The 18,877-nt window shown below is 37.2% G+C and overlaps 1 protein-coding gene across 1 annotated transcript in view; it reads right to left on the bottom strand.

Moving 5' to 3' along the window:
• Positions 1-16,967, bottom strand: part of LOC126051190 (dynein axonemal heavy chain 5-like) — a 160,869-nt gene extending 143,902 nt beyond the window's left edge. The window contains exons 1-13 of the mRNA XM_049830108.1: positions 16,953-16,967; positions 15,461-15,532; positions 12,482-12,583; positions 11,377-11,563; positions 10,054-10,219; positions 9,852-9,945; positions 8,669-8,767; positions 7,162-7,343; positions 5,297-5,416; positions 4,395-4,596; positions 1,489-1,584; positions 572-745; positions 389-478 (exon numbers count right to left, since the gene is read on the bottom strand). Coding sequence (XP_049686065.1) covers positions 389-478; positions 572-745; positions 1,489-1,584; positions 4,395-4,596; positions 5,297-5,416; positions 7,162-7,343; positions 8,669-8,767; positions 9,852-9,945; positions 10,054-10,219; positions 11,377-11,563; positions 12,482-12,583; positions 15,461-15,532; positions 16,953-16,967 — 1,599 coding nt within the window. The remainder of the gene's footprint in view (positions 1-388; positions 479-571; positions 746-1,488; positions 1,585-4,394; positions 4,597-5,296; positions 5,417-7,161; positions 7,344-8,668; positions 8,768-9,851; positions 9,946-10,053; positions 10,220-11,376; positions 11,564-12,481; positions 12,584-15,460; positions 15,533-16,952) is intronic.
• Between the last annotated feature and the right edge of the window lie 1,910 nt (positions 16,968-18,877).

Raw genomic sequence — 18,877 nt, 5'->3', positions numbered from 1 at the left:
TATTCTTTCATGAAGTGTGGCTAGTGTTTGAGGTTAAATATCTCAGTCCTCTTCATCATAGAGCATAGCAGACAGAAGCCTCTAAGCTTAGGTACCTGGCCAACAGTGCTGCTATCAGGATTAACATGAGTCAAGCCCCAGGAGAGACAAAAGCACCTGTCTAAATCATCAGCTTAATGTCTCAAGGGAAGTAACTGTCCTTAGCCACAGAATAATAATGCTGCAAAAAGGAATTCAACTCCTGGAGCAAACACTAACACCTATCCTGTTGGATGAGCTTGAATACAAGTTGCTAGAAAAGTGAGCTTAGGAGTGTAAAAATAAATCATGTGTCTGTTAATAACATGCTTGAAAGCTTAACATAAATCCTCCTCTGCTAATTTCCAACCTTCAAGAGTGTGGTTTTCTTTTTAAAGAATGTCATTGGATGGTCAATTTTTCTGTATAACTGCTGAGCCCACATAATCTTCCCTGTTACCTAAAACACAGAAGATATGAGGTTATATTTTCATTAACTTAAAAACAGTGAAGAAGCAAAGTCTTTTTTTTTTTGTATTTATTTCATTCTTACTGGTGGTATATTACGTGGTATAGGTGGATTTTCTTTTTGCTTCTGGTAGAGTTTTTGAACAAACTCTAAGTCTTGGCTGTACTGCTGAAGGACAATGGTATACTTCTCATTAAGATCAATATGATTTTCTCCTATTTGTTCAAGCTTCATCAGAAGTCCCAGCATCTGTTCAGTCTAAAAATGAGAATGGAGTATTTACTGCAAAGATGTTAATAGTTCAGAAAGTCATTGTTCATAAACTGTTTTTTTAATTTATGTTATGTAAGTTTGTAAGTTGTTTTTTAAGAAACACAGAAGAGTCCATCCAGACAAGTTAGTGAATTTTACTTCTGTATTTTGTCCCATATAGAATATATTTACCATAGTATGAACCAAGAAACTGCTACCACTACAGTATAATGGAATATTTAATTTTTTTCTGACTCGCAAATCACCACTTTTTTTTTCTGCAAACAGTTGTGGTAGAACACCTACACCTTGACTCACGCTTCATTAATATCCCATATCATGATCAGGGCCTGAACCAATGAACAGTACTGACATTAAGGTAACAGATGGCAGACATTATTTCACTGATGCTGCCAGTCCAACAGAAATAACTTAGAAATGCAACACGAAGCATGGGGAACACCGGGATGAAGAAAGAAAATAAACTTCAGAAAAATAGGGCTACAAAATTGATAAGGAAAGATGGAACATAAAACTGGCACGAAGTAACAATGAACATTATCTTCCAGCACTTCTGCAAGCGACTTTTAGAACACTTGTAATAGGCTTGATGTCCTCCTACATTATCTCAAGGCAGCCACCAGTAAAGTACAGAACACTGGCAGTAATGAGCGAGTTCAATAGGAGCTGTGGGTACTCAGCCTTTCTGAGCATCAGAACAAGGGGCTTGCATTTTTAAAATTACTTACAGTTACGGTCTTCCCAAACCAGGAATCCACAAATTCTTGTATGGACTCATACAATGCTGCAATTTGGTTCTTAAATTCAAGGTAATCTTTTTCAAACTAGAAAAGAGTAAAAGAAAAAAAAAATCATCTATAGTGTTGCTTTTATTTCATACAAAATTCTTTCCCTGAAGTTTTTGGGGACTTTGCTTTATCTGCCCAGTACACGTTTCCAGCACTGAATTAAAGCGAACAGGGACAACACTGGTAACAAAAGCATTTACATTCTAAGCAAAGCAAACAAAAAGTAAGCGTTAAGTTATATGATTAAAGCCTCATCTTCATGAACACAAACAAGCACAGAGGAACAAGGACAGGCAGAGGAAATCTAATAACCTAATCAGAGAGAACAGAGCACGCTCATCAGCTACTCTCAGCACTACCACAGGAGACCACTCAGCTCACTGTCCAAGGTATGAAACCCATCAAGATGAGCAAACTGGCAGGCTCTCTAGAGCATCTTACAGACTACAGGACGTTATTGCCTAGGAGGTAAGGGACTTACTACAGTTTACAGGGGAAAAGCATTTTGGGACTGCACAAAATGTGTTACAGGAGTTAGGGGAGAAGCAAAGGCAGACATCAATGCAGTTTGGGGAGGAATAAATGTGGGAAAACAGAGATGCAATGGGTAAAAGGAGTCAGTCACATGTGAACAGGTTGCTGTACACTTGTCTGGCCATGCTCTGCACCTCATCAGCACGGTCTGTCTTGTCCTTTAAACTAAAAAAAAAGGGTAGATTTAGATTAGATATTCTTTACTATGAGAGTGGTAACACACTGGCACAAGTTGCCCAGAGAAGTTGTGGATGCCTCGTCATTGCAAGTGTTCAAGGCCAGGTTGGATGGGGCTTTGAGCAACCTGATCTAGTGGAAGGTGTCCCTGCCCATGGCAGGGGGGATGGAACTAGCTGATCTTTAAAGGTTCCAACCTAAACCATCTGATGATTCTATGGAGACCATGGGTCATTGAGGCTTGTGCACCTGCAGAGTCAGCAACTGGAGAGACTGGAGCGTATTGAGGTCTAAGCATCAGCAACCAGAGTAGGAACACTGAATCATAGCAATTAGAGACACTGGAGCATGTGCATACTGTGTGGGTGTGTATGTTGCATGTAATGGCTAGACAATACCAAACCAGACTAGGCAGCAAATAGGACAGAGGCATGGGAACCAAGTGTTGGAGCAGCCGTAAGTCTGGGTTGGATACTGAAGAGACCTGAATGGTCTAAGAGTTGGTTACCAAAAGGATCTAGAGGCCCAAGCCAGCTACCAGAGCGATGGTAAGGTCTGAAGGTCAGCTACTGATAAGGTTATAAGTCTGGACCAACTACAAGAAAGAACTATTTGCATGAGTGTGTCTCTGTGTGTCAGCAACTGGGAGAGCAACGGAATCCAGGGGTCAAGTAGAGGGTAGAGTGATTGCCTAAGACCAGCTACTGGAGGGACCCATAGTGCACGTGTCTGTCTGTGTGTATGTGTATAGGTTTGAGTACCAGCAACTGGAGTGGGGCTGTGGGCCTTAGAGGGGGGTTCATGAGTCCAGGAACTGGGGAGACCTGGGTATTCAGGGGCCAGTTTTTGGATAGGCTGAGTGTGTAAGACCAGCTGCTGGAGGGATCCATGTATATATATTTTCTAAAAAACAGGCTTCCCTCCTGCTGAGCCAGAGACATACGGGATGAGGCCATTAATACTGTCTGTTATTGCGTGATTGCTGCGTTTTGAGTTTATGTCGAGCTGTGCGGCCAGACCTGTATATAAATGTATTGTGTGTATATGTGCATGCATGCCTATTGGGAATTACATGCTCAGCCTCACAGCTTAGTGGACATGGGGACGTGGAACTGTGACAGCCTTACCTCTATTGGGCTACCAAATTTGGCAGCTCCTAACTAGAAGTAGGGTATTTATCTGTAATAATTTTTCTTAAAAGTCCAAAATACTGAGGACCTACAGAAAGAGTTCAATGCAAACTTCCTACTGAAGAAAGCACTCCACAAGCTTGGGAAGACAGTCCATACTATATTTTGCTCCAACCATTTAGGTGTAGAAAAGCCACGCAATTTTTAAATACCTTCAAATTCCAGTTACCAGTAAGTGTTCTCTTTCAGAAAAGAACCACACAGCAAGTATTAGAGAAATGCAAGCCATCAGCCAGTTAGAAGAAAGCCAAAGGTACTCTAGACTTAAATGGTTCAAGGAAAGCTCCTGACAATTGCAAGCTACTGTTCAGTAAGGCAGAAGAGTAAGTCAACATTTCTAGCACTTCTATTGTGAAGCTATCAATTCTGCAAAGAAAGCAGGCTGCAGCTCAAAAAACCCAGCTCAATTCTAGCATGTGCAGGATGTATTAAACCATCAGTCTGAAGCACTTGAAAAGCCACTTTAGTTTTTACCACCCTGCTCAGCACTGGGGGTGATACCATTCACTTCTCCCTCTAAAATGTTCATCTAAGTGCCTTTGCTACCTTTACTATAATACCGCCTTTACTATTCCACTAAGAATTTTCAGTAACACCAAGCAACTCTTGCAACTAGATAAACTGTATTTAATGCATTGACCTGCCTGAATTAGTTTTCAGTCTGCAGTTCAAAATACATGCATCTCAAAACAAACAAGTTTAGGAAAAGTTGTTTGTGGCATTACCTATCACACAAAACCTAGTTTATAAAAAATTAACAAAAACATTTGAAATAAAAGCCAAATTTACCCAAACACTTTCAAATTGTATTAAAAGATATGAAAGTAGTATTATTACAGCAAAATACTATATGCATTGTTATAAAATTTAATCTTCTTTGCATAACTCATGTGAAAAGCATAGAATTAAGGGAGTGATTGTCAGACAAGTGCTGAATGTATGTACCTCTTTTTTCCTGTGATCCAGAACATCATACTGTTTGGATTTGGTGTTTGTAGCAATGCTCTGGTAATGAGTACTGATCTCTTCAATACCCTCTATTTTTATATGCTGGAGCTCTAAAAGGCTTTCCATAATATTGCTCATATCTGAAATCTTCTCCAAACGTTTACAGAACATATCAAATTTTCCAAATATATAGTTTTCACTAACAAAAAAGCAATAAAGGGATTGTTATGCAAATCTATTTGTAATAGATTTTTTCTATTTAACCCACATATATTCTACCAGAACTGCTACCAAGTTTCACATAAAAAAAACCCCTATGCTGTAATAATTACAAATCAAGGAAAAACTATTTTAAAGTAATGGATATAAACCAGAAAATGCTTAATACTTATATATGTTGATTAAAAGTCTTTACCACATTTCACAGGAGTTACTCTTTTGAATAAGACATTTGCAGGAGATCAAAATGTGAATGTACAATACTAAGAAATGTCCCATGCTTTAAGTGTCAATACAGGTAAAATTCCCCTTGGTATTGTGATAGACAACCCAGCCCAAAGCTGACTAAATTCCTCTGGAGTCTTTTCACTTATATTCATGACTCAAATTTCTTGGGATTTCAGACCACATGTAAAAATATGTATTAAATTAACCCATGCATAAATTCCCCTGAAGTCCCCTTGGACATCTGCTAAATCAACAAGTGACTGGCAAAAACCTGTCACTGGTTTATTCCTGAATAAAAAAAAAAAAAATCTCTGTAAGGGTCATATTCTGATTATAATAAATGCTACATTTTAATTGAGTATTTAGCTTTTCTGTTAGCCAGCAGATATAATGACATCTCATTTACAAATTGTATAAAGTAATATGATTCAATATTAGAGTTTATTATTTACCTGAAATCAAATTGCCTGTCACTTGGATTTTCCTTTAGCTCCTCCCTAATTCTCTGAAAGGATGTTTGGTACTTTTCTTTGAGCAAAATGCATTGTTGTATCCTCTTTAGCAATTCTTGCCTGAGGACAAAAGTACAAAATACAGAAAATTATCCTAGGGAGGTCTTCAAAAGAGTATAAATAAAAATAGAACATTTCAGTCAGATATGCAACTTTGCAAAGTAAGAACACAAAATTATACTTTACCTGAAAAACATTCAAAATATGAGGATTACATTAAAAGTTTTTGGTTTAAATATGTTATCTACATTGGATATTTTTAGTTTAGTTTTTTTTTGTCATCAAACCAAAACTTTCACAGCATAGTCCAGAAAGGACCTACACCAGGTAAACCCTGGCTACTGAATGACTGCAGTTTGGCCATTTCTCATCTTCTGTAAAGTGGGTATTGCTGACGGGTTTTCCTTCGTTTGTTTCTTTGTTTTTTCTAAGCAGACAAGACTGGAGAGGTATTTTTCTAGACTACAGTAAGCATGAGGAAAGTCTTGTTTCTTTAAAAAGATGCACCAGGAAGATCTTGGTTCCTAAGGCCACAGGTAGTTACATCGTATTACATAGTTGTTCATTAACCCTGAGGTACTATTATACATCAGATACATAGATGAGGCATGGAAATTAGCCATAAGCCATTTACCCAAGACTGCTGCTCCACTTTGGCTTTGTCTTTCACCTTCCAAAAGATCACTGGGAATTAAAATGATAGTCAAACTTTATAGATTGAAACAAGTAACTGGGACAGAGAGAAATTTCTGCAGGGACAGCAGCAGCAAATAAGTAAATAAGAACGTCTCAAAAATAAATTCAACAAAAAAATGTATTCTACTTTTATTTACATTCATTCTTTAGAAAAAACATAGCCAGTACTTAATGGATTACAGGTAATTTCTGAAAACATCCCTTTACCCACACCAAAATACAGGAGGAATCCAAATTATTTGTTAGATTCACTTTTATGTCTCCTAGGCTGTTACCTCAGTGTCACCTTTGACTTGGCTGGAATTTAAGCACAGACATCCTGACTGCCTATGTATTGATGAAGCTTGTAACACCTTTTCCTTCTCAGCTCAGTAACCATAATCTTGCTCCATTAATACTCTTTCAAGAGACTATTCCAATCATTACTTTTCTAGCTGATAATTTTAGATGTTATGCTCATCTTAACCCCTCTCTGTGTTTCCCCCTTCTCTTTTGCATGAAAAAAATGGAATTGTTCTTACAGTGTGTGTTCTTCCTAGGCCATCTCCACTTAACTTCCCATCCTTCAGATACACTTGTTCTGCCAGTGACATCAGCATTCACCACCCACCTGTTAAGTTTCGTACAAACACTTCTGAGCTTCCACTTATGCTGCACAACCAAATTGTCAGTTTGGTCCTGGTATATATTGTTCCCTTCCTCAAACTGACTTTCCTGTCCACTGACAGCAAAATGTAAATCTCAGATGGAACTTTGACAGTCTGTCCTCAGAGCTTCTTTATGAAGAACCTTAGCTCCCAGTTCTAATTGCTCAAGTGTATTTTGGTCTAAAAAAAGCCATGGGGAAAAACTGTCGAGTGTTGTATACTGATATACATCACATGCTTTCTCATAACAGTTTTTTTCACAACACATAGTGAATTTGTTTTTGCAGAGTACTTAATTCTACACAAAAAGAGTACTCACGAGCTTAAAGTTAACATAGGAATCAGTGCCTGGAAGGAGGACAAGGGGCTACTTACATTTACCTTTCAATAATCTTGATGATTAATTTGTAATTTTACTTCTAGTGTTAACAAAAGAAGATTAAATTATTAAAATTCTATCACCTGTCCAGATCCCAGATTTTTGAAACACCTTCACATAGATACATCTTGCATGTGTTAATCATTTGATTAGTGATTTTAAGAAGAAGAGATGTCATGCGCTCTGATGTGTTGTAGTATGGTGATGTACAGTAGATCATACAGACAGTATTCATTAAACTGGGTACGTGTTCCATCATTGTTACCTACAACAGGAAAAAATGGGAAAGTCAGCAATTTGAATTTCCTAAAAATTAACACAACGGAAAATGTAACAGCTCTGGGAATATGTTTGTCAGTGGATAAACATCTTTTTGATTGTAACACATTGTTCTTGTAGACATCTCATGAACTGGACCTTCCAATTCATTTGTGGGGACCTAACACACTATGACCAAGAGAAAAAAATGGGGAACAGGTAATGAATAAATTATTACATCTTCTTCCAGAGTGTGATTTTCCAGACGAAAAACAGAGGCTCCACTCTTTTTGGTCGTGGCCTTCAGTATATGAAGGTGCTGTAGTCTGCTTTGCAAAGGAATATGCTGCCTGAGGAAAAGAAGTCATACACTGCTACAAAAGAGCTAGACTGCTTTAGGAAGGACAAGAAGAAGGAAGTTGGCCTTTGCTCATTTTGCCTAGATCTATACAGAAGAGAAATCCAGAAGGGGGAGGCAAGGCCACAATAATTTCTCTCTTACTGAGGATACTGAACTGTAGAGTTTTCTGTCCCACAGAAAGATTCCACAGAAATGCATACAAGCCAGATATACTGAGAACCCAGAATAAGAGACAGTGACTGGTCTAGAAAAGAATAAAAAAAGGATGGTATCTAAAAGTCAAATCCAATATGGCAGAATGGTGAATATTTGCAGAAGAAAACCAGTGTAAATCAGCACTGAGTTCAAGCTTTGAAAACAATATTTGGAAAAATTGTAAGCAGCTGGATTATGTGTAAATCTTCTGAACCATGTAAGCTTAAACAGTTTTGCCTGGTGGCTGTATCTTCAAAATTCATGTCCTCACTTAAAAAATGAAATCTGAGACCCACATGGTTATGAAAATAAGTTTTATCATCTTAACCAGGATGACAGTAAATATGTGCTATCTACAAGAGAAACAGCTTTAACCTGTAAAATAAGTAGAAGCTGCTCAATTCCAGCTCAACCGAAGGCTTATGATAATTCTATGATATTTGCATTAAAACAATCACAAGTAACTGCTAACTGAAGCATGGAGACCGGAAGAGGTACTATATGTAAGGCTCAGTATCGTTTGGAAAAACATAATCTTTTGCTTATTTTTCTCATGCCCTTCAACTATCTTCTGAATTGACAACTGCCTCCTAGAATTAACTCTGGCTTATTCAAAATCTGTAAACTAAATTCACTAATGCCAAAGGAGTTAAGCTGTCCACTAATCATTAAACATAGGACTTAAATACTGAAAAAAGAGTATCTTTCTTTCAGCAGAAAAAGCTTTGCCTTTCTTTTCTGAATTTCACAATAAGTGCCTTTAGAGCACTACTTACAGGTGAAGCTTTGGCAAGTGGACCAAAAAATTTATCCAATGTATATAAATATCTCACATTGTCTTTAGCTTCATTGGCAGCAATTGTTATATTACCATCCTGAAGGGAGGAAAAAAAGAAATAGAATTAATATTGTTAAAATTTACTTAACAGGTTCTTGCTCTTTTACAGTGCGTGCTACCACAAGACCATGATTCCACCTTGCAAACATCTTCTCACAGAAGTTCTCTCAAATAAGCCATTTCTTCTTTACACAAGAAATAATTGCTTTTACCTGTGAAAATTGGTAAGATCTACCTGGCAATCAGCAACATTTTGGATGTGATTTAGAGAACTGTACTTAGACCCCTGAAGTTATTCCTTCCTGATGAAAGTACAATAGTGTGGTTTTGATAATCCAACTTATATTTTAGAATGGTTTTAGCATGGTACACATTCTACCCATTAGACAAGACCCCTAAAATGTACCAGGATCGTTCCCATCATTTTTTAATAAACATTTGTTAGGGGAAAATGAGTTCACAACTAATGCCTCTATATCCTTCTGTTCATGACAGGTGGAACTATCCAGTACTTAGGAGGCAATTCCATATGAAGAAAGAAATCTAGTTCATCATCCTTGGCTCATCACTCAGTAAGGTGACACTGTTTTCCTGCTCTATTGTCAAAACAGTAGAATATCTTCTCAAGTGCTAGAAGATCCACATTCTGGTGCTTTGAGGGGGAGTCTGGCTGTATATGGTCTACAGCTGACAGTTTTGACTGGTAAGTTTACATTACAGATATCCATTTATCTGAAGTAGCAGTTATGCTACAAAAAGCCAGCTGTCAATAATTCTAAAAGCAGTATGATGAACTTTCAGACATCTCTACAGTTGGCCTGTAGAGGGTACCACTGGAGAGAGATAGAAAAATGTTGTATTGCTGCATTGCTTTACTTTTGCACAACCATTCCACCCACTTTGTTAATGAAAGACACATTACGGAAGCATTGACTTCTTCTCAAGTTATCTATTTAACCTCAGAATCATTGGTGTTATATGTTTCAACAAATGGATAATAAACCACAGTACAAAACCAGCATAAACACTCAAAACTATTTTTAGCATTGTGTTCAGTTCTGTGTGTATTACAAATACAGTACTGTACTCATTTAAAACTTTTATTAAGACATAGTAATTACCAGCTCTTTCCACTGCTTTAATGTCTTTGATCTCGCTGCCTGAAGAATACTTATAATTTTCTTTACTCTTGAACTCTTGATCTCATCTAAAAGGCTTTGAAGAAAGAAATATATTTAATACTCTCTTTGGAATGAAAGTTTAGATTTATTTTTAAAAAGCTTTTTTTTTTAGACTCTGTGAGAAATAATACAGGGATTTAACCTGTTAAATGATGACATTCTTGCCTTCCAGTGTTCTAGCTCTGCAGATGGACCAATGTCATCAGCTTCTCTTCTCATTTGTTCACTCTCCACTAAAACTTGTCTGATCTGTTTGATCCAAATCATGACCACTTCTTCAAGTTTCTCAGTGACCTCTGGTTTACTGCCTTCAAAATCACAGAATGGGACAGTCTCATAAATACCATGAAATAAATACAGATTTTTAACTAAAGTGAAATGTCCTTGTCAAGCATAAACTGAGACTCTGTGTAAGTGGAATATATTCAAATCACTGACCAACAACAGGAAAAGATTAAGACTGTAACAACAAGATACACACGTATACAACTTGTATCTACCTACACTGAGTTCATAAGGAAAAAAAAATACAGTGATGTGGTTTTGGGAGAATCATGTTTCAGAGGTCCAAGAAATGCATTAACTACTATGTGTATCTTTTTCTGCTTGTATTTCCTAAGTAAAGGCTTATTTTACTTTTCTCTCTTTCTGCCAATGCAGCCTATTCCACATTAAAAGCATCACGTAATGGACACCATTATTAACAGTCACAAAAAAACCTCCCTAAAATTTATAAGTCAGCACACCTTTTAGATTGCCCTAACAGCTGAAAGAGTCCAGTTCACTTGGTGCATTATATTTAGGACTTGTGAAGCTTGTACTACTAAATTAATCTAAAGAACTTGTCCAGCTATATAACATTATTGCCTTATCTTAAGAGTCACTAGTTCTTCTGTGGAAGCTGTCCTGCCATAGGCTCATGTAGGATTGAGAGGGATTGCAGAAGTATTGACTGGTTTGGCATTATTTCATTCTGAAAATCCATGTGGTGATAAGAAATGGTGGAAAGCTACTGTTCAAAGGGACATAACTACTCTTTTTCTTACATGTACATATATGTATATATATAAATTTTTATAAATACATCTTGTTTTGACTCACAGCCCTCAGAACCAGAGTTAATATTGGATAGGATTTCCCTGGTATCAAAGAAAGTGAAGAGTATACACACTAGTAGATGGCTTCACTCAGCAATTACTTGGCCAGCAAACTAGCAGGAACACGGGCCACTGCATACATGGTATGTCAAGGAACTACCTAATCCTTTGAGATCTATGAATTATAGGATGGGCAAATGATTGATGATTTTATGACTAGACAGTCAGAAACCTGGCAAGAGTAAGCAGAAAAATGTATATAGCTCAGGAAAGATGAATTAATTCTTCAAAGTAAATTTTTACTAATGACATAGCATTTATTTTATAAACAGCATCATTGTGTTTGCTTTGCCATAGGAATTACTCACCTGCAGTTATGTAGTCAGATGGGTTCTGTAAGTTGCTGACATAAATATCAACATCCACTTTTGTGAGCTGAATTTTATCTTCTATATTCTGCCTTGATGATGACAAAGTACCCACAAATTTATCCACTGAATACAGAAAGTCTTGTATCTGGCTGTTCTTCAAGCCTTCATTCACAGCTCCCCAGTTCTGATTATTTTATAATTTATGCCAAAAAAAAAAAGAAAGGTAAAACTAGGGTCACACTTTCTTTTGTTTTTGGAACACAAAAGATATCTTATTTTTCATTAGAAAGGTGTTAGTACATAAAGATTTATCAGTATGCCCTTTGAAATACACTCATCTGTACTATAACATAAATACTTTAAAGTGTGCATTGATTTAATTATTCTGTTAGACAAGAAAAGACAAACAAGCAAGAGGCTCTCAAGAAATAAAAACATCTCCCTGCTCTCACTGTCTTCACACTGAATTGTTGTCTTTTTTTTCAGTCTGATTTGGCTCTCTCTGAACAGAGAAAACACATTCTAATCTCTCTTCCTGCTCCTGAATGAGAGAAAATGGTAGCATATGGCAACAGCGTACGATGCCATCATTCTTAACAGACACTGAGCCTCATTATACTTCCTACCTCTGAATGTGTACTTCTGGAGGCAACAGAACCAATTGTGATGCTTTGTGAGTGCCACAGAACAAAGACAACTCAAAGAAGCTGGATACTCTGGCTGTGATACAGTGCTTGGTCTCCACACTCTACAATAAAATAATGGACTGATCCCTTGTGCTGCCAGAAAGACTTGACACTTCTTTCAATGCAGGCTTAATCTAGTTTTAATTAAGTTATCACAGTTTTATCTTAGTATGGCTGCTATGCTATATTATCCTTTGTCATGAACATTACAGCTGGTGCTATTGCTTGAAAATAAACAATAACTATATGAATTTCAAACACTTATATACAAATTGCATGAATGCCATAAAGGGCTATATTAGACTTGTATCTTTTTGTATCCTGTTTTATGTTCAACTGATGCACAAACAGGACTGCAGTAGCTACTTGCCTTAATTCCACATGTTCTTGAGAAAAAAGACTAGCTATTTGATTACCTGTTGAGATTTAAGTGCTGGTATCATGATTTGGGACAAGAAAAATTCCAGGCCCTGAAGGATATTTCCTTTAGTACAATCAAATATGCCAAAATTCACCTCCTTCGGGAAGAAACAAAAATTAGCAGAGTGCACATAAAATTCTGCAACATTATACTATTTGAGTGAAATTCAGACATGTGGCAGACATATATACAGTCCATAACTATGTAGGTTCCAAGAGGATATTGCCCTCCAGCTCCTGAATTTGGATCGGACATAGACTAAAATTCAACTGGAAATTCCAAGACTTGCCCTTGAGTTTGAGACACCAGAAGAATCAGTCCCATATTATAGCAACACCCCAGCAACCAATTAAAATTGACCATTTAACATCAATGCACTAATTAATCTTCAGACAATTATATGTCTACATTTCTCTTTTATAGGAACAGCTTCCATCTATCATAAATGCCTAAAAAAAGAACAAATGTATCAGGCAAAAAATGCCTCTCAGTTTCACAGTTCTCTCCAGTTCATTGCTAATGAACTTATGCTTAGGAAGCACTTCTTTACTGAGAGGGTGGCCAAACACTGGAACGGGCTTCCTAGAGAGGTGGTCAATGCCCCAAGCCTGTCAGTGTTTGAGAGGTATTTGGACAATGCCCTCAACAACATGCTTTAACTTGGTCAGCCCTGAATTGGTCAGGCAGTTGGACTAGATGATTGTTGTAGGTCCCTTCCAGCTGAAATAGTCAACTCTAGGCTATTCTAGTTAATGTGAAGCAAGAAGCAGTGAATTGCTGAAGCAGGGGACAGGAAGAGACAGTACTGGTGAGTGAAATTTTACTACTGAACATAATGCATAAATTGGAAGAAGTGAGGGATTATACCTTTTCCCAACATTATCTGCTTATGGACTGGTTGGTTTTTCTGCTACTGGCATTTTGCTTACAAATGTATACATCCTGAACATGGGCCATGTGCTTTCTATGACCCATACTGGCTAGCCGTTTCGGTCACGTCTCTTGTTAGCAGAGAGGGAGTCTTAGAACTTCTGAACTGCAAAAACATACACTGATTTGGCCTTTAACATAATGAATGCTTCACTGATATGGGGGAAAGCACACCAAGTTCTGCCCTGGAAGCTTCTACTCCCAACTTTTGCCTGTGCAAACACAGCAATTCCAGAGTGTTTTAGGAGTAGCACCTACAAATTAATTTTTGTAGAGGCTTCGACATTCTTGGCTATCTTGATTACTGATTTCACTAACGTTTTTCTTGCTAGTTCCCCACTTGCACGCAAAAGAAGAGCATTTAAGACATTTAGCTGTTATGCATGGGTGGAGTAATACATCCTAGAGGTATTACAGTATTATAATCCCACTAGAGTACAAGAGGGTAGAAAGCTCTTTCTGAAAAAGTGGACAAATTATGGATGACAATCAAGGCATCATTCTGCTTGAAGAAGTGCTTACAAGGAAGACCGGGTTTCTTTGCATGTCTGAGCATATTCCATGGGAGGCAATGCCCACAAGGTTATTAACAAGGAAATGCTCCTAAACTACTTCCTTCTGCAAAAGGGTGCACTAACAAAATTGCAGAAGGAAAGGACGCAATGTAATGAAGAAGTGAACTGACCTTTATTTTTCCCCTTCAGATGCTTTTAACAATGCCAGTTTCTCCCATATGACAGTGTTTGCATTTGTTGCAGGTAGGGGGAGACAGGGAAAATTCTTTCAAGACTTCTGCATCTCTAGGACAAGGTCGACATACAAGCTGATCCATCTCTTTCCACAGGACACTGAAGATTCAGCTATTCCTCTTGAAAAACAGGGGCAAATCCATGTATTTCTAGGGAGTTCTCAGGTTCTCCTTCCAACTGTTCCTACACAGCTCTTTGGGATAAACCAAAATTTGCCAAACCGGTCTGAGCCAGAGCTCCAAGCCTCGTCAGTGTGAAGACTGGCTCACTGAAAATTAGGGCTTGTTTTACCTTTTGTAGCATCTAAAAATATTGCCTTACATAAGAAATGAAGTTTGATGACAGCTACATGACAGTCCCTGCCAAAAGAAGGTGATCACAAGACAGCCACAGAGAGAAGGGACCAAAGCAGCTAACTGTAGAGTTTGGACAACCATTCTGACAGGTACCCAACTGAAGCAGCGCAGCAGGACTGAGAGGGCATGAGAAGAGGAAGCCTAGAAATTACTTCTACACCCCTGGATGACCTATTTATAAAAATATTGTTATAAAGCAAGGGACTGACAGAAACTGAAGTACTAATTTCCATGACTGTAGCTGGAGAACAAACTTACTACAGCTTTGGCCTGGTCAGATGGAACACATCAACCTATTAGTGACTAATAAGGACAAAATCTGTACAGCATAAAAATGAGTGCATCAGTATCTTTGAGAATATGATTTCGGGTTTATTACATTTTTTCTGTAATGTCTGTTCTTAGATGTTAGTGTCTGGATGGTCTTCTATTGCAAGTATTTCCCAAGAACATGAGCATCTCTGAAAGTCAGAAAAGGCTGTTACAGTACTTTTCTCATACACTACTAAAGCTATTAGGGGGAGGAAAACCTTACTCTAGTTAGTTTCAAGTATGATCTTTATTTTAAAAGTTTAAAAGATACAGTTATTTAAGTAAGTGCAGCATTTCCATAATTTAGGCTCATTACTTAAAAGAAAATCTCCTGGTTTAGGTCTTCATTCCCTATTGCCATTAAAAGTTATATTTTAATGACTGATTAATAATGATTTTTTCTTAATTAAATTCTTGTTTTTAATAATATTGCAGTAGCTAATTTCCAAATCATTAGAACATTACTTTATCATACTTACTCAAATGAAAAAGAAGAACTTCTGTTAAACACAGAACTAGACATTTTCATGAAAGCACTCCCGACTTCTTTTTCTGACTCCAGATGCATGAATAAAGGTCTAAGAAAATATTAAGTACACTGCAAATGCTGCATGATTTTGGTCTTACCTGGGAAACATTTGATGCAGTTATAACTTTATCTGATGTCCTTAGGAAAAATGCACAAGTTCCTGTAATGTCCTGTAAAAAGGACAAAATGCCTACAGTTAAAAAGAATACACGTGTACAGTAAAAGTAATTTACTTAACAACCTAAAAATGTGCTGAAAACAAAATTGTAAAAAAATAATTACTCAAAAAGGTAGTGAACTGTTCGTAGGATATTTGAAAATCTGTCCCTCTCAAATCAAATACTTTTTTTTCTCCACCTGACATAAGAATGTCTAAAATGCCCTTCTGGGCAGACCAGTCCAGTATCGCATCTCTACTAAGAAAATGCAGTTCAGGGAAAGCTTGCAGACTAGGCTGCTTCTGGGCTCCATTCCTCTTGTATTCCCTGACCACCTGCAACTGTTGTATGAGAGCTGTTAGATGACATATTCCTGTCTAGTCATTTTAGTACCCACTTATGGACCTATCCATGAGATTGTCTAATTCCTTTCTGAATCTGCCAACTTAAAGTCACTGAAAAAAACTAAAGATATCCTCAGCTTTCAAACATTTAAAGTACTTTTCATAGATACTTAGGCCAGAATGGATCATCTTAGAATGACATTTATTTCATTTTTTAAAAAGGGAACTCAAAGATTTCTAAAAACTTCTGATCCAAATACTGTTTAACATGTATTTTCATCTTTTTCGATGGACCAAAGTAATCTAGAAGTTTCAAATCAGTACTGCAACAATGCTTATTTTTAATCTATTAATAATTCAACAATAACAAATTTGAAAAGCCATTCCAATTGGTCCAACTGGCAGAGGAATGAACCTCACTTCTTCTCTGAAAGCAAGAAAGAATTCTTCAGCTATGTCTTTTCTACATAACAATGTTAATATAAGCTCATTGAGGCAAAAAAAAGACATCACCATGCCTTATTCAAAGAAAATTGTATATGGTACACTGGATTCCTCCCAAAAGAGATGGAAAGAATGAAAATTGATCAGAAATCTTAATGACTACTCTGAATACACTGCTGAATAATGCTTAGACACTACATGCTTAGACAACAGAGGAGATTGTTAGAAGAATTTGAATGGAATAAAGGAAGTATTAAAGATATTTTTGGAGTAATGTGCAGTATTATATGAAAGGAAATAAAAAAACACTGAAGAACTGCGCTTTTCAACTAGAAGCGCACAAGCACTGGAAAATACTTAACAAGCAGTCATTAACAAAAATGTTAGGATCTGCGATTTTTAACAAGGGTTTTTTTGACCTGCTCTCCTCTCAGATAGGCAAATACATTAATCACTACTTCTTTACTGAAGAATTCCAACCTCAGCTCAAGAAATGTTGGGAGATCTTGCATTATGAGAACATGGACTAAGTACTTAAGTATCTATCCAAGAATTACAAAAAGCTGTTTAACACTGCACAACTGTTATGGGTTTTTTTCAATATTTTCCTTCTCAAATGTCATCTAATGAATTTTCAACCATACCTCAGTAGAACCCATGGTAATAAATAACTTCTTCTGAAGCAAACTGTTCGTTGACCCATCTGACCTCAATGATGCATTCGACTTTTGCTAGCAATTAAATTGTAAATAAGAGGTTAATAAAATAAGAACTATTAACATACAAATACCTCATCCTATTTGAATTTGTGAATTATAACTAAGCTCATTCTGAATCGATTAGTAATTCCCAGACAGAAATCGTGAGGTTGGCTTTATCTGGAGAATAAGCTTTGCATAAATCTCACAATCCCCAGTAAACAGTTTCATAGCCCTGTTCTTTCAGAAAAAAACCTCAAAGAAGAAGGGGGAAAAAATCTCCGAAAATATAATGAAATTAAATCTAAAGTGTTTCCTAGAGCAACTTCCTCCTCGGAAACAAACTGGGTGTCTCGCAAAAAGTCATGTGCCTGGTCTGCAAAGTCATAATGTAATTGTGAGTGGGACTCACAAGCAACACTTGTCAGCTAGAGCCTGCCAACAATGCAAAGAAATCTAGTTTTCTGCCCATGCCTTTAACCATACATCACTCTGCAAAACTTTCTTTCTGAGAAGCCTTGCTGTCACTGGTCCCTCTCCACTGAGATGTATCTACAACTTCTTCTCAAGACTAATAAAGACCTGCTTCCCTCTAATTTTCTGTCACTCACTTTGAAAAATAATCTGTTGAAACTTGAAAGAATGAAACAGAAAATAATGTGGAAGAAGCCTGCAGGTGTATTTCTCTTTCAAGTTGAGGAGAGGCCTCTTCCTACAAAGTCAAATGTTCAGCTCCTGCTAGACTAAATGTGTGATGCATGATACACAGTGGTGTCTCTCCACTTCTACCCCAAATCAGCATCTTCTAACCTGTATGCATGTCTCAAATGAATATCATGCACCCAAGCTGGTGAAAAACAGAGATGAGCAGCACTGAATAAAGGATCTTTGACAAATCTTGGTAAGAACATGCCTACTAGGTCAGGCCAACAGTCTGCCCTAGCCAGTATTTTGTCTCCAAGAATGGCTAAAAATGGATAAGAACAGGCCAATCATGTATGATACTGCCCCTGAGTAATCTCCAATTCTCCAATATGTTTGAAACCAAACTGTTGACAGAACAGTCAATGTAATGAGATCTCAACTCATCCGAATGGGGTGGAAGATGCTGGAGATGGCATTCATACTTTCCATCAGAAACATTTATTTTTATGCTGTGTTGCTTTTGCAACAAAATTTTCATAAATTCTTATTTTAATGTTTAAAAAGACCAAAATAAAACAAAAGTAAATGCAGAAATGAAACGTTTCATTTAACCCAAGCTGGGCATTTATTTCTGGCTTGTCAGTTAAGGAAAACAATTTCAAGATTTTTAGTTTCATCTTGATTTAAGTCAGAGAACAACATGTTCATTCCAGAAATGTGCACGCACAGTCCCAAGGAAAGGAAAAACTGATTAAACTGTTTTGACAGCTGAGCTGATCCTGTGCTTTGCAGTCTCTAAGCAATTCCAGTAACACTCAAAAGCTCTTTTAACTTATCTAGGTTATAATCAATCTGTAATTCATTCTTGCACTTAACTGATGATCAAGTATTATCAATCAGTTTTTCTCCCCAACAAGCCTAAAATACCACCACACCGGTGAGTTCGCTCACCCTAACGTGGCTCCTCAGCAGCATAACCTGAAAGGACTGAGGAAGGATTTCTGTAGTTCAGGAAGCCCACAACAGTCATGTTAGGCAATTTCAAGGTCACTTGGCACCTTCTATTATCACACACCCAGTGGAAGCTGAACAAATGATTTTGCTTTTTATAAAGAGCCTTCTCCTTCTCAGAACTGAAAGGGAGAGAAATACATCTTGGGGACCACAACTACCTTATTTCTAGTTATAGTTTTCCAAGCTTAAGATTATTTTCCATGGAACGGGAC

The sequence above is a fragment of the Accipiter gentilis genome, chromosome 27 (assembly GCF_929443795.1).
Source record: "Accipiter gentilis chromosome 27, bAccGen1.1, whole genome shotgun sequence".
Lineage (NCBI taxonomy): Eukaryota > Metazoa > Chordata > Aves > Accipitriformes > Accipitridae > Astur > Astur gentilis.
The sequence above is the reverse complement of the archived record's forward strand: the minus strand, read 5'-3'. Positions and strand labels throughout refer to the sequence as shown.